Source organism: Zychaea mexicana, assembly GCF_025766255.1.
Source record: "Zychaea mexicana strain RSA 1403 chromosome Unknown BDB00scaffold_114, whole genome shotgun sequence".
NCBI lineage: Eukaryota > Fungi > Mucoromycota > Mucoromycetes > Mucorales > Lichtheimiaceae > Zychaea > Zychaea mexicana.
Genome location: NW_026516777.1, coordinates 116,536 through 132,362, shown reverse-complemented (window position 1 = coordinate 132,362; position 15,827 = coordinate 116,536). Strand labels below are relative to the sequence as shown.

General features: G+C 43.4%; 3 protein-coding genes across 3 annotated transcripts; 1 reads left to right on the top strand and 2 right to left on the bottom strand.

Annotated features, from left to right (window-relative positions):
• Positions 1-448: 448 nt before the first annotated feature.
• Positions 449-4,292, bottom strand: BDB00DRAFT_849422 (uncharacterized protein). Its single transcript, XM_053125374.1, has 9 exons — positions 3,915-4,292; positions 3,778-3,824; positions 3,449-3,599; positions 2,935-3,261; positions 2,685-2,799; positions 2,396-2,531; positions 2,175-2,319; positions 1,290-1,994; positions 449-1,202 (listed from the first exon to the last, which is right to left on the bottom strand). Exons 1-9 carry the CDS (start codon positions 3,981-3,983, stop codon positions 732-734), a joined length of 2,166 nt encoding a protein of 721 aa, XP_052974489.1. The 5' UTR covers positions 3,984-4,292; the 3' UTR covers positions 449-731.
• Positions 4,293-4,787: 495 nt separating this feature from the next.
• On the bottom strand, positions 4,788-9,599 carry BDB00DRAFT_61464 (CNH domain-containing protein). Its single transcript, XM_053118033.1, has 10 exons — positions 8,292-9,599; positions 7,864-8,181; positions 7,704-7,766; positions 7,492-7,638; positions 6,281-7,409; positions 6,039-6,197; positions 5,665-5,954; positions 5,302-5,591; positions 5,104-5,209; positions 4,788-5,024 (listed from the first exon to the last, which is right to left on the bottom strand). Exons 1-10 carry the CDS (start codon positions 9,504-9,506, stop codon positions 4,836-4,838), a joined length of 3,906 nt encoding a protein of 1,301 aa, XP_052974488.1. The 5' UTR covers positions 9,507-9,599; the 3' UTR covers positions 4,788-4,835.
• A 1,959-nt stretch (positions 9,600-11,558) lies between these two features.
• On the top strand, positions 11,559-14,254 carry BDB00DRAFT_888892 (acyl transferase/acyl hydrolase/lysophospholipase; the record flags this gene model as incomplete). The annotated part of the gene is made up of 6 exons (XM_053128457.1): positions 11,559-11,788; positions 11,860-12,197; positions 12,266-12,822; positions 12,914-13,155; positions 13,237-13,396; positions 13,492-14,254. 6 exons carry the CDS (start codon positions 11,559-11,561, stop codon positions 13,963-13,965), a joined length of 2,001 nt encoding a protein of 666 aa, XP_052974487.1. The 3' UTR covers positions 13,966-14,254.
• Between the last annotated feature and the right edge of the window lie 1,573 nt (positions 14,255-15,827).

Here is a 15,827-nt window from a genome sequence, read left to right as displayed (position 1 = left end):
AGCAATTTGGGATGGTTCTAGTATGTTTTCTTGCTTGAGAGGTTCTGCGCCTCACTCCATCATTGGTTAGCAATTGTTTTTTTACATTTGTATAGGAAAGTATTGTTGATGCTTATTGTCAATCATCGTCTAAGCTGACCCAACCATGACTTATCGCACCATGTACCTATGGGTAGATGGTAGATAATGTATGGCAACTTTACTTTGTGTTTTCAGTCAAGATGTGTACTGTGTCCATAACCATCTCTGAAGTAACCTGTTGCTATTTATTGTATTGCGATAATTGATCACTCAATCAATAGCCTTCTGCCTCAAAAGATACGTAGTAGAAAAGCGTGAAAATACCTGAAGAGAAATCGGTAATGATTACAATTGTAGTAGTTTTTGTTGTTGTTGTTGATGATGCTGAGTTGATGTTTTGCTAGACTTTTAAACACCAAAAAGAGTATTGATGTGCTTGATCTTTCGATTGTAGGTAGTAAAGCACGTCCTTCATTTTTATTTGCGGTGAAATTTTCATGAGGAAGCAATGACAGGTACAAAAGCTTTTTTTGGAGATAGTAATCAGATTGTGTCCAAATAAGACAGTTTTTTTTTGGTCGTGTGATTGGTAAGAAAATAAAAAACAAATGGATGATGAAGAAGAAAAACTTTGTATAAAGAGTAATAGTGTGGTCAGAAGTATAAGTTATAATAAATAATAGTAATAATAATAAGAGTTAAGGAAAAGGCTACTCCATTTCTTTCTTTGAGCCTATTGCCTTGTCACTATTGGTATCATACGCACATGCTGCTTTATCCGCATCCAGTTGTAATAACAGACATCGCAAAAACGCTTGTTCGTATTTTGAGTTCTCCAGCACAGTTGTGAGTTTTTCGGACGGACATCGTAACAGGTTGGGCGCATAGACCATGGCCAGATTGTGGACATTCATCAGGGTATGCTTGATCACCTCTGGGTCAATGAACTCTTGCAAGAAGCTCAATATATATAAAACAATCCGTCGGTTGACGTTTGGTAACGAGTTGATGATATCAATGGCCTTATCAATGTCTTCTGCATAAGCAACGCACGTGTCGTATAAATCCATTGAAATTAGCGGCTCAGGTAAGTCTCGGATCCAGTATTTCAACAAGGACGCCGGTACGTTCGGATCGGTTATTCCAGTTGCATCATAGTTTCCATTCTCTATCCGCACTCGCTAATGGTAAATCAGTGTAACAATGAGAGTTAGCATTGACGTTTTGACTTTAAAAAGAAAGGGGATTGGAGGACCAAGGGTACTTACCAGTTCTGTCACATCATCTGCGTCGCCAGGTACCCGAAATATACCTTCCGATTGTTGTCCGTTCAACCGAATTACTGCATCTGCCAAAAACGGCACAATCCGAGGTATTTGCAGACAAGACTCGCCGTCGTTATTGTTACCGTCTTGTTGTTGCTGCTGTTGCTGCTGCTGCCGTTGTTCTTCTTCCCGTTGCTGCTCCATACTCATTATAAATGGCAAAGGCTCACCAAACACCGAAGGTTTGAACGGTGCGATTTTAGCCCGTTCAATCTCTGCGGCTGTCAGGACTTTACCCTTGGCGCCGCGGATACAGATGCGTTTGAGTTTGTTGGACACGTGTTGGCTCATGACATTGACGTCGTTTTCAGTGACTTGATGGTGCTGTTGTACAAAGTGGGTCAGGTATGATTCAAGGTTTTTAGACGGCGGAAATGTTATGCAGACAATGCATAAGATTTCCCAGCCTTTTCGAATACTGGATCCGCGCGGGTTGTTGTGAAGTTGTTTGCATACTTGGACGTAAATCTCGTCGCGCATTTGCCCTTTGGTGATTCCGCAGCTCAGGATGGACTGCAAATCTTCGACATCGCTCGAGTTGCGTGGTCGATGGCGATCCCCCATGACCATTTGGATCATTCGGAAACACCGTAGTGCGTCTTTATGGAGATCTTTGTTGAGCATCATGAGCGGCTTGTTAAGTGAATCCTACACGGTGATGTTTCCTCCGTTATGAGTATTCCCACTTATTCTCTCTTTCGTTTATACTCACCCGTTCTACCCTTTCTATGCTTCACTCTATCTTTGTCTTTTATCTCTCTCTCTCTCAAACGCTCTCACTGCATATTCCGCTCTATCATCTAATGTTTATCCTATAGATATAAATACCTTTGTCCATTCTAGCATCTCCTTCATAGGTACTCGTCGCCGGAATAATCCGCGTTTATGCGTGGCAAAGTATTTCTGTGCAAAGCCGTCAATTGCAAACTGATTGATATCATGTTGTAAGCTTGTAGGTAGCATCATCCGTTTACTGTTCAATTTCAAATATGAATAATCAGTTATATATATATCTCAGAGTTAGTAGTCGACAGTTATATATAAGCTACCTTTCTCCATTAGAGATAGGTTGATTGTTGATCTGAGCCAGCAGATTCGGAGGCGGAGGCGGCGGTGCGGTCAAAACAGAGGCGGTGTCAATCATGGATCCGTTGTCGTTCAAAGGATGCATAGAAGCCCTAGCCTCTATGGATTAAATATTGATGTTTTGTGGTGAAAAAAAAACGAAAAGAAGAAATAGAGCGGTGAGAAAGAAAAGGGGGCTTAAAGAAATAAAAATATCTTTGTAGAGTCCATGCCAAGACAGAGAGAGAGAGGAGGAGGGGGGTGAAGATTTACCTGGATTGTTGATTGGTGCACTGACCTGCTGTTGCTGCGTCTTCTTACTGCCTCGCGTAAAATTGGCAAATGCCGTTTCTATAGAAGTACGCGATCGAAAAAAGTTCGAATGTCGCTAAGCAACAACTGATACCGTCAATATCATCATCGTCATGGATATAACTGTCATGGCCGACAGTCGCCATAGTTACTGTAGTATCCATGGTATTGGCACCCCTCATTGTCCCATCACAATATATCTATATATTACCTTCAAACTCGACTTTCGTGCAGGAGGATTCCGCGCCCGTCTTCCAAAGAAGCCACCACCTCCCGATGAGGAGGTAATACTATTATCACTCATAGTAGTACTCGTACTCGCTGCATGCTGATGATGATGGTGGTGATGCTGTTGGCGGGTTTCTTCGGACGTCGATCTTTGTGGGGTTGCGGCTATCTTGATATTGCCGTTTTGTTGTTCAAGATCCAATGATCGGCTATTCCTCTTATTGTTGCTGCTATCATCGTTGTTGCTATTCAGCCATGGAGGGGGTGGTGGTTCCTTGACAGAAAGTCGTTTCTGTGCGCCTGGTGAAGACTATTAAAAATGAGGGTTTTTTAACGTTTTCCTATCCTTTTCATCTCTGCTCCTTTACACCTTTGTCTTATCCAACCACCATCAACTCCCCAAAAGGCATCTTCTTTACCTCCCGCACAATACCCCACCCCTTTATCCATTTTTTTTTAAATATAGCAACAGATTAAATCGAAAATAAAACGCAAACCTGTTGTATTTTGACAAGCGAAATAATTGTAGATTCTTCTTTTCCGGGTTTGTTCCACTGAGTCTTGTTGTGTTGTGTATGGTAATAGTAAGGTAATTGGGTTTTTTCATCCCACAATTCCCACCAATCACCATCAGGATGAGGTGCTTTACTATATTTTTTTTATATTCGTACGTTGAATATATATTCGTATGTGGTTAGGGTGACGTTGTACGTTGTTGTTGTTGTTGTCGTCGTCTTTTATTGTTTTTTCTTTCCTGGTCACTTCCCATAGGCGAAGGAAAGGGATACGGCAAAGACAAAGGGGCAAAAAAAAAAAAGAAACTTACATTGACCCCACAGTCGGTTTTTCTTCCCATAAGCACTCGCCGGTCGTCTAATAGGATAGAGTCAGTTGTCGACAAGGAAAGGCGGGGATAAGGTAAGATCGAGATGAAGTAGTATATTTAAAAAGAAAGACACTTGCTGGATTGGCATAATAGACATGTTTTGTGTGAGGATCGTGGACTTCGACCCAATCATAAGCTACTGCCATGATGGCGAATTTTCAGTAACTTTTTTGAAGGGGTTGTTGTGTTTATGCTGAGGCCGCAGATGGTGGAAAGGGGGGGGGAGTAGCGAAAGTGTTGTTACTGTGGTGCAGAAGTAATATGCGCGCTTACTGCTGCTGCTTATTATGTTACAGAAACTGGTTAGTTTGGGGGAGGGCGTTAGGTTATATGCAAGCAAGCTTCCTTTCGGTAAAGCAAGTCGACATGCAATAGCAACAGTCAGTCAGAGAAGGAAAAGAAGAGAAGAGAAAGAGGAGCGACACGAGCAAAAACTGTGATAATTATGTTTCAGCTTGGCATTGGCTGTCTCTTTCTGTCACTTAATAGACATCATATTATCAATATTATTGTTGCACACAGTGTCTACTACATGATATGCGTACTTGAGCGCGAGCGTGGCGGATCGTGAAAATGTCGGTGTCCCTGAAAGCGGTCGTTTATGCACTTACATACATTCACGCATCTTGCTGCTGGAAAGGAAGCATCTCCTCTTCCTCGGCCAACACACACAACGCTGGCTGTCAAGGATGAACAGGGAATGCTTTCTTATCTCATATGCCTCCTTCTTTCTCTGTCCCTTCCTTTAGTTTCTCGGCCGCAGGGTCACATCCGGCGCAATTCTGCTATGCACGTGCAGCATTACTTTATCCTAACTCTTCATCCATGTCTGTGCACATTTTAGAGTTACATTCATTTTCGTGTAGTCTTTACTCTGATGATTATTTTTTATATCTTGTCTAGAATAAAAACAAAAGTAAAAGAGAGAAAGGAAGGGAGCAGGAAGTGTGTGTATGTGTCAAAGAGAGAAGGGAAAAAGAGAGAAATTTCCTCTTTCATCATCTGCGTGGGTATGCGTTATTGGTACGTTGTTGTTGATGCTGGTTGGTTAGCCAGAGGTGGAACAGGTACTGCGTATCGGGCTTTTGCGAATGGTTCATGCAACCATGGATAATAGGCGTGTCACCACTTCCATTGTAGTGTGTAAGACGCATGTTATCACCTCTGATAATTTGCACCAATTCACCCTGAAAGAGAGACACCTTATAGTTAGTTGACCCCTCCTATCTTGCACTTGCTTCTCATTAAACAGATGTGATACTTTACCGTATCCACGTGCCGGATCTCAATGAATTGCTGATCCACAGCAATGATATATGGGTGCTGATATACTATATGGTCTGGGGTGCCGTTCCATTCGCACAAGAGCGATCTAGTACGCAATGTTGAAAAATGCAGCAAGCGTCAGCTGCCAGACCCTCCAAAAATACCATTAAAAGAACAGCAAACAATAACACGGCTTACTTTCCAGCACCACGCTGCACCAACGATCCATTACGGTTGTTGACGTAAAAGGCAAACCGATTGTAGCAGAGCAAAAACTTGTCTTGGATACGATACATTGCCAGAGGCTTCAAAGGCTCCGTATGACGCTGAATGAAGTTGAATTCAGGGTTTGCACTGTCGGGGATGTTCCGTCCTCCGACAGCCAAGTTCTCCGGGTCAATGATTTCAAACCCTCGTGCTTCGACAACAACGCTCACTTTCGATTTCAAAAAGTGAATATTGCTCGCCTCCGCTCCAACGTAGAACTCCTGCAAAGCCGGTCATTCGTTAGTTTTCTTACTCCTAGATTTGACGTTCTTGATAAGAGAACTTCTTCTATACCTTGTATGTCTTGAACCATGAATGACTTGATCCTCGACTCGAAAACAATCCCGTTCGTTGCGTCAGCAGCTTTTCACTCTTTGGATGGCGTAGGTCACAAATGGGCTCCACTGCAACAAACACGCTGCTCGTGCTCTTCTTTTTCTTGTATACAACCAAATCTTTGCCGTTACAATAACCCACTTGGAAAAAGTTGACGTTCTGTGCAACTTCGTGTCCCGTCCGGTCTGGTGCCCTCGTTGAGTTTGGCGAATCCAGTGCATCAATTGAATATGCCTTCAGTACCTTGTCTATATGCAACCTATTTTCAGTATACAACCAACGATATCATCGATAAAAAAAACAAAAACCAAATCTTTTTTTCTTGGATTTACCAGCCAACACTAGCAAGATATGCTGTCGCTCCATCATGGCCACCTGGGTGACATTATCGGACGGAAGAACGCGTCGTATATCGCTGGCTTGCTGTAATGACTTGATATAGACACCCACATCCGTACCAATAACTATCTTTTGCTCTCCATTTACCGATTCTAAATCAGGGATATTTCACGTTCACATCAGTCAGTTTCCAACCAGGTCTTTCTACTGAGCATCTTTATAAAAGAAAACTTACGGAAGGGCACCGAGCAAGTAATACGACCTTGACCAATCGCCGAGTTGACCGAGCCCAAGTATCGGAAGGATGCATCGTCCAGCGTCCGCATTTCGAATACGTCGTTATCACCTTGTCGCTTCTTGAGTGCTGCCTTGGCATCCTCAATTGCTTTGATCCAGTGGTACCGCTCATCCATTGAATTACAGAAGAAATGGTACAGACCGTCCCGTTGACCCAAGTGCTGCAAAGTTAATGGCACGGCACCACCAGCGACAGTAGTCGTTGCACCCTGGAGCATGTAAGAGCTTGAAGAGTTAGACATTGGCGGTCGCGATCCAGCAGAAACTGGATAATCGGTGCCGCCCTGAACGAAAAGCATCTGGAGCTGTATAGGCCGTTTCCAAATACGATATTCCTCGCCAGTGTTTGTCTTTCGATACTTTGTCATCAAAAAGAGATGGTCGAATACAAACGCATGGATGTCGCTCTTTTCTGTCACTTCGATGGCCTGTGCACGTCGTTTCAGATCCCCATGATAATAGAGTCGACGATGACTATCTCCAAGCTGCAGATCATGGCTCTCGCCTTGCTTGTATGTAAGCTGGTCATTGATCTCTAATATTTCCACATGTTGCTTGACAGCTTCCGTCTGGAAATCTGAGCGCGATGCAATCGTTTGGATCAGCTTCTTGCAGGTTGTCAGATATTTGCGATCGTCATGATCTTCCGGTGTCTTTTTGATGATGGCTTCAAGCAAAAGAGGATAACGCTGCATACGCGTGACAGGATTCAATAAAAAGTGACGGAACGCCAATCGTCGCATGCGTGTGTTGCCTTCCATGTCATTGATGAACCGAGCAAAATCGGGGTTGCGTTGCTTTTCAATCTTAATCTTGTATTCGGCAAGTGGTACGTTTGGAGTATAGGTCGTGTATGGGTCGGAAAAGTAAGTGAAATGGTCAACAAGAATATCGCCAATTTGGGGAACGCATTTTTGATCGTTTCGTCGCTGGAGTTCGAGTAGATCTTTGTAAAGTGCGTCACTCAACTCTCGCAGCATATGATAGTTGTTGAACACCTCTCGGACAAACTGCGTGCGGCGTGATTCTTCAATCGCGTTCGAACTGAGCAAAGGCATGACAATTACCTGAGTGGACAAGGCAGGATCTTAAGTAAATGGATTGCTAGTAATTTCTGTCTGGCGGAAGCCCGCCTCTTAATGGACATACCTCATGCAACGTATCCAAATCACCACGATACACTTCTTCCGAGTAAATCATTTCATTGATAGCTTCCTGTCGTTCACGCTCTTTCTTTGGTGTATTCTCCAACAATTCGCGTGGCACTCGTTCAGCCCATGCTGTATGTGGGAAAGACTAGATATGTACGGTGCGGATGTTCAATACATGTGATAAAACGTGTCTACCCTTCCTTCACTTACTTTAGTGTCGTCCACAGATGCATTTGATCTAGTAGATGAGCGGCGTGTAAGACCGGCATGTACCTATAGCGAATCCCAAATTGAGTTTAGCTATTTATCCCTGTATCTCGTTTCCGTCTCCATGTTTGAGCAAACATTTGACCAAAAAGCGCTTTCTTACCATGATTTCGCTTTCAAAGATGGCCGGGTTATTTGGACATCTAGGCGCATAACAACCGCCTTGCTCCGGTTCACAACCATACGTGTAGCATTTCGTCAACGACGTGAAAACGCCGACAGGAATATCGCTATCCGTATCATCTTCGTCAAAAGTATAAAACTTGTCCGACGAATCATATACTTCATTGGTGATCCAAGACTTGTGGTTCTGACGAATCGGTTGGAACAAAGGTGGTGCACAGTTCATCAATGCATTGGCAATAAGAATACAATAACCATCTGGAATGCCTTTGTCGGATAAAATTTCCTGCAACAAATCCTGTGAACATTTCCACCCAACCAACGAGTTATGTGAGTGTGTGTGAATATACATCTAACTTTTTTTTCACACAAAACAAATTCACAGAAAATATTTATGCAATAACTTACGATAGCTTCATGTCCGCTAAATGATTCTGGATACTCGGCAGAACTGTTCACCTCACGCACGTTGGTAATACGCTTCATACGTCTTCTGAACGCCACAGAAAGCTCTGACATTATTGAATAATCCACATTCGCTTCAACTGACATACGTGACATGGACGAATTACGCTGTGCAGCCGTTGGTCGTTCGTCGTGCATGATAGGGTCAATCCCCTCGTCAATCTCGTCCTGATTATGATGAACATCTCCTTCTTGTTTCCTCGGGGACACGACCGAGAATCGCGTGGGTGGTGGAGATACAGGTGAAGATGCTGTCGTTGTCGTCGTATCAGCGGTAGGAGTGAAGGTAGTAGTATCTGCCACGACAGCAGCAGTAGCGGCAGGGCTATTTTTACTGTTATAACTATTGTAGTTATTGTTGTTTGTGTTTACAGCAGTAGTGCTAGGACCATTAAATGGGTAATCATCTTCATCGTCGCTTGAGATCGGAGAAACGGCAATAAAAGGTGCCTCTTCACCCTCTCCGACTTGCGAAGTATCAATAGCGGAGGGTCTCGTATATTTGGGTCTTTCGATAGTCATGATTGTATTCTTCAGCGATGACGGTGTGCGTCGATGCGAGGTCGTCGTTGTCGTAGTGTCCGAGCGATATGTTCCAACGCCACCCATACTGTTACTGCTATTACTTCCACCATAATCCTGCGAAGACGGTCGCGAATAGCTGCTACTCGGTTGCGAATATCCAGCCGAAGTGTAACCGACAGGAGGTGGTGGCGGTGGCGCTTGCTGCTGTTGGAGCATCTGCTGATGCTGAGGTTGCGGGGATGCTTGGTACGATTGACGAGCTGCTGGTGATCCTGGAGGTGTACCGCGTGCTTGTTGGTAATCTTGTGGTGAATACGGCTGAGCCGCGACGACGGGTGGTGAGTAGGCGCCAGCGTTTCCAAAATGCGTGGGCGGCGGTGGTGGCCCGGATGGGTCTACAAGTCGTTGCGGTGGATAGGCCATACCGTAGTTACTGCTAGAAGTACGGTTAGGCATTGGCGTAGTAGGAGGCTGATGATGATAGTTTTGCGAATATGAATTGTCGTAAGGATATCCACCGTATTCATTTGACCCGTATGCTCCGTTTGGATATTGCGATGGTGCCATCCCTGTAGACGAGTATCTGTTGCTATCCATCGACATTTGCTGCTGCTGCTGATGCTCGTAATACATGTCTTGGCGCTGTTGCTGTTGCTGTTGCTGTTGCTGGGCACTAGCATTGTAATAATCATAATACCCGGCATACTGCGTATTCTATATATTTCAGCCCAAAAGTGAGTATCAATCCATTTACTCTTTTCGCTTTTCCCGGACTCTTTCACCTTCCGTCTTTTTTTATCTTTTTGTAAATTGCATACGTTGGGTTGATGGCCGTACTCGGTGCCGCCTCCAGCCCGATGTTGTAAAGATTGCCCGCGTGGTTGAGGAACAACGTGGCCGGACTGACCTGGAGCCATTTCGTTTAGATAAGAGTCGACAGAATGTACGAGACCGCCCATCGAAGTGGTTTCGTATGCTCCCTGTTGCTGACCAGACATTGTCGACTGCCACTGACCAACTTGAAAAAAAGTTATTCTTCGTCTCTCGAAGTACGTATATGTGTAGAAGAGGGAGACCTCTGTTTGTTGTTATCAAGAGGAGAGAGAAGAAAAGACTAAGATAAAGAAAATAATATAAAGTTAATTGCAGTCCAAATATAAAGGGTTTCGATAGAAAGATGCTCCTCCTTTTTTTCTTTCTAAATGGCATCGTACATTGATACTGCTCTTTTCAAAGAGGTGAAACGTTACCAGCTTCATTTTTTTAGGGCAGTTGCTCACTCATAAGACAACCGACAAAAAAAATTGAAGCACCGAACTGTGTGGTCGCATTTGCTGTCTCACGTACATATATTTTATCCCAATTTTCGAGTGCTATAAATATATTCTCGAATGCTTTGCAGCTCCAGTCCGGCAAAATTAACCATACCAGTATCATAGCCAGCTTCCATAATGCTTCGGTGGGAAGACAAGCAGAAAACACCTAATAGTAATCAGTGTCCGTATCAACTCGAGTTTCGCCTATGTCTATACAGCTCACAATGAAGTAGACACTCAAAACTTAGTAGATGAATATCAACATCTGTGTGTAAATAAGTCCTACTGCCACCACAAGCTCTAGGTAACCGGTCAGCCTGTTTAGACAGTGTTGTGTTCAGAAAACAAACTGTAACTGTAGGATTCAAACAGTGTTGAAGCACAAACCAAGAAGTGCCTCTCTCGGCACAAAGTTTATTCTCCCTTCAAAGTCCCAATTCATTTGTTTAGAAACAGCAGCCGACCGATCCTGCACTTTCGTGGCAAAAGAACAAACCAGAAAAAAGAGGGTAGGACAAAACCTTCGTCATGGTTACCTCAGATAATTTGTTGGTAGTCCTCTAGCGTACCAAACTCTGGGGCGCTTCATCTGATAGGAATCGCATGTTAATTTAAAGGATCACAAGATATTAGCACCTCCTCTGGAAAACAAGGAGTCAAAGAGGGTTGAATTAAGGGGAGTATGTGTTGCTCGCTGCAGCAGGAACACAGACCGTTCTTGACGACTCCAGGTGCAGCTTTAGAGCATCTTTGAAAAGAAAGACTCTGTGGTCAAATGACCTCACATGCTATTGTAGTAGTGATAGCTTTAACGCATTGAATTTCAACAGACGGCATGAAAGCCTTAATCGGTTGATTGGGGAGGACCTTCCCCCATATGGACGGTCATTGGATGAAAACCAACTAGACTTCATAAAATGGCAGCAGAAAAAGGCGCCGATTATTTGACTTTTCTTTCTCTTCCATCTCTCTATTTCATTCTCTTTCCCTTCCGCTTACTTGTTCTGTGCTAAGCATACATTCCATGGACGACTTGCATCGAAAGCATACGAAAATGGCGCGTGTTTCTCGGGATTCGTACGACTCTGCATCTTCAATCGACAGCCCCGCAATCAGCACCAAAGAAAACCGTCGTCATGTCAATGGCGAATTCGATCAAGATTTCATAAACCTTGACCATATTAAAGATCTTGCACGTGCATTAGCTCAGGATCCATATAGCGGGTCAGAAGCAGGCTCGGAACATATTCCAGCAGCGAGAACGTTCGAGAAGCCTCGTTGGATCAGTCGCAAAAAAACGAGTTCTCGCGACAAGGATGCAATCGGAGCGCCGAATGGCATCTCGTATACGCTTTTACGATACCCATTGATGGTGAGCCTTTATTTGTTCTCCTTCAATATTTTGACGGGAGGAGAAAGGAGCGGAGAGAAAGAGGGACTCACGAGATTGCTTAATATAATAACGGGAATTTTATTTCATGCATTATGTTTCCTTGCTCTGGCTATACAGATTGGCATAGGCACCATCATTGTAATCGAACTGATACTGTATATTGGGCTGCGCCAAGTAGTGCGCGCATGGGAAAGTTTATTTAGCTGGTAAACAAATAAGCATGACTTACCAGAACAAAAAAATACAAAAAACTCATCATTGTTGTCGTTGTTTACAGGCGCGGAAAACGGCGCCGGCTACGTAGCAAATTACGAGCTGCAGAATCTTACGAGGAATGGTGTCAAGCTGCAGATGCACTGGACAGATACATGGGCAAAGATGCATGGAAGGAGTCGGCGCCCTACAGTTTTTACGACTACCGTCTTATTCAAAAAGTCGTTCGGCATCTTAGACTGTACAGAGCCAATGCAGAGCATGACGTCGAGGCTGCCACCAACCTTAAAGACGTGCTGTACGCATGTCTGAAACAGAATTTTGCCGGTATAGAAAACGCTAAGCTGTACAGTAACACATATCTTGGTACCAAGAACTTGGTTGAAGAATACGTTGATGAAGGTAAATAAAAACCGTTCGCTTGGTGGAGAAACTAACCCCGAAAATGGACTGACCGTAAAAAACGATAGTAACTCGATCCATCGAAGCATTGGCCAAAAATAAGCACATTTCACTTGAAGACAAGCGTTTGGGGTTTAAATTGTACTCGAAAAATTATGGTCGTTCTGCGTTCTGTCTTTCCGGTGGTGCCGGGTTCGGTTATTATCATCTGGGTGTCATCCGCGAACTTTTAGATCGACGACTTTTGCCACCGATTATTACTGGTACTTCAGCTGGTGCTCTGATGGGTGCAATTCTATGTACCCGCACTGATGAGGAGCTGCGACAGGTGCTGGTACCTGAATTGTCACACAAGATCAAGTTTGTTCACGATTCATTGATTGCACATATTGCTCGATACGCAACTACTGGAGCCATTTTTGACAGTGACCAGTGGTGTCGCCTCGCATTATGGTTTTGTCGTGGATCCCTTACCTTCAAAGAAGCATATGAGCGCACTGGACGTATCTTCAATGTTACTGTGGTGCCGAATGATCCTCATTCACCACCGAAGCTTCTCAACTATATCACGGCGCCAAACTGTGTCATTTGGAGCGCCATCATGGCGTCAGCTGCAATTCCAGGGGTATGAAGGGAAACCCTACTTGACATGTGGGAAATAACAGACAATTTGATGATAGCATTAATCGTGTATTCTGTGTGTATTTGCTATATAGATTCTTAACCCGATGGTCCTGCTCCAGAAGACCCCTCGATCGAATCATTTGACACCGTACAACTATGGCCTCAAGTTCAAAGATGGTAGCTTGCGCACGGATATTCCCACCCAGACATTGTACAACAGCTTTGGCGTCAACTACACAATAGTGAGCCAGGTCAACCCACACATCCATCTCTTCTTCTACGCTAACCAAGGAAGCCCTGGAAGGCCTGTTACACATCGATGGGGTAAAGGCTGGTAAGTTAAATTCTGCTATGAGAAAATATACGCATATTCACATGTTGATGTGGTTGTATTGAATCGGCCAAAACGATCTAGGCGTGGTGGTTTTCTTGCATCGGCCGCTGAACAATTTCTGAAACTGGACTTGACAAAGTGGCTCAAAGTCCTTCGAGATTTGGATTTATTACCAAAGATCATGAACCAAGATTGGAGTTATATTTGGCTTCAAAAGTTTGATGGCACTGTCACCATATTGGTAAGTGAAGGCTGGATAGCACTCGGATTATATTCTCAAATAAAACATTACTCACTTTCAATTATTTTATCATCCAAAATAAAATCAAAAAAAAGCCCAAGACCAACTTACTTGACTGGATCCATATCATATCGAATCCTACAGAGGAGCGAATGAAGCATGCCATGGATGTTGGTCGAGCACGGACATGGCCTAATATCTCCATGATATCCAACCGTTTAAGGATAGAAAACGCCATTCTCCAGGGAAGGAAACTAGTACGAAGACAGAACAAACAGGAACAGCGACCACGAGCGCAAAAGCGAGCGTCATTGGCTATGGTGAGTGATGACGCTTCGGGCAGCAATGACGAAGTCATCTTTTTGTCTGGGCGACGTGCAAGTATGCCGGATGGCTCGGGACCGCTACAGGAAAAGGAATGGCGTAAAGAAGAAAATCGTCGACGCAAGTTCCTTGCCCAGTTTACTGATCGTCGCGAAATCATGGATGGCAAAGAAATTGAAGCACAAGCAGCAGAATCCCAAGCATTCTACTATAACAGCGACGAAGATGATGAATCTGTTGCATAAAACATATTCCCAAGTCTTATTTTCGTTGCATTTTCCTTGCGGACAACGCCAACTACCTGCATTTCATTTATATCCCCTCCTCTTTTCCCCTTGGTAAACTTTCTCTCTATCATACCTGTCATCATATCACCTCCCATTTCCTTCCTTCTTTTAGAGCAGTGTCGACTTCTATATAAGTTTTATGTTCACTTGTCAATGTATTTTTTAATCACTTACAGTGAGTCAGAGAGAAGTATATACCACATTACTTCCATTATATATTCAAGAAGTAATATAATGCGCATCATCCAAAGTCAACAGCTTGAATTAACGAATGTGTATAAGAAGATGGCTTAACCCTTTATGGAGCGTAAACAACTGATAAGGAAAATGAGTACTAATGTTGCTATGCATGACATGTAGCACTTATCCCAGACTACAATTTCACAAATTGCTTGTTGTACACATGGGAAGAGCATTTGCCTGGATGGAAGCTGGCAGGTACACAAGATAATTAAACCCCGGCGCAATATCTACCTTCCCAGCGACGCAAACTGATTTTACTACGATGCTAACTGGGAGGAAAGATCCAATACATACTAGCTTATCCAAATGTTGTTGTTGTCATTATATACCTCCATAAACACACCGAACAATTGAGATCCATTTACTCTAAGATCATATTGGACAGCGACATAGCAGCAATTGCAACAACAAATGACACGTAGTAGCTTAGTATGTACATGATTGATCTCCTGAAATTGATGTGGCAGTAGCTCCAACGCAGTGGAAGTTTGGCGTAGTGATAACAATGAGTACACAACATATGATTTCTGGTCCTGATACAGTGTAATGTTTAAAAGATATTCCATTGCAAAACCAGTATTGCCCCCTTTTAGTGCTCCACTCATTAAAATAACGAAAAATTGCTTAAAACTTAGCACGCAATTGATCTGAAGTAGGAGAGGGGGGGCTGAGTCATATGAATTTCATTATTAGCATGATCTAACAACACTTTATTGATTGTATGCATCATGAGCGAGCTTGCTACTTGCTGAAGTTTAGTATGCTAATATTCGCTAGCTCAACTCTGTTACACTTTGTGCACACCTGGGGTAAATGATGAACGCAAGCTTAGAATTGAGAAGGAACGGAACAGAGAGAGCTGGGCTGGGCTGGACGAGTTATGGTAGATCCATTGGCAAAAAGCAATTATTAGCAACAAAGTGCTCGAACCATCTTGTAATACCCAAGTAAAAACTGAGGTTATAATATCCAAATTGCCGAAAATGACAATGATCTTCAAGCTTCATGGTAAAAACAAATGTTTTGTGGATTTGTAAGACAAAGCAAAGTAGCTTAATGGTCCAGTAAGACGAATGGACAAAAAGGTTGTAATCTTTCCTTTTCGGAAACTTCTCAACTGATTAAGAAAGCATGCTGCTATTCATAGATCATTGTGTTGTGCTGTTTACCTTAAGAAAAGGATTTGGACTAGTTGTATAGCCATTCTCAGTTAATGTCTTTTCGAAAGCCTATTCGGGTAAATCAATCATCAATCTACGTAATTATGGTAGTACGATGTCTTTGGAGCTGAGGGATAATTCTTGTTTTCTCTGTTCTCTCACTCGACCACTCACTCGCTCTCTCTCTCTCTCTCTCTGTCTCTCTCTGTCTCTCTTTGGCTTATTGCACTCTCACTCTCAACCCCAATCCGTAACAATAGCCGACGAGAAGATTCCCCGCTTATCCTGGAATAGTAAAACGGGAGAAAGGATAGCAGTGTGCATTGCTCATTGGTTCGCCAATTGTTTGGAAGATAGCGTTTTCCGCGGTCAAAGTTAGTGCGACAGTACTTTATTACAATACAAGTCGGAATAATT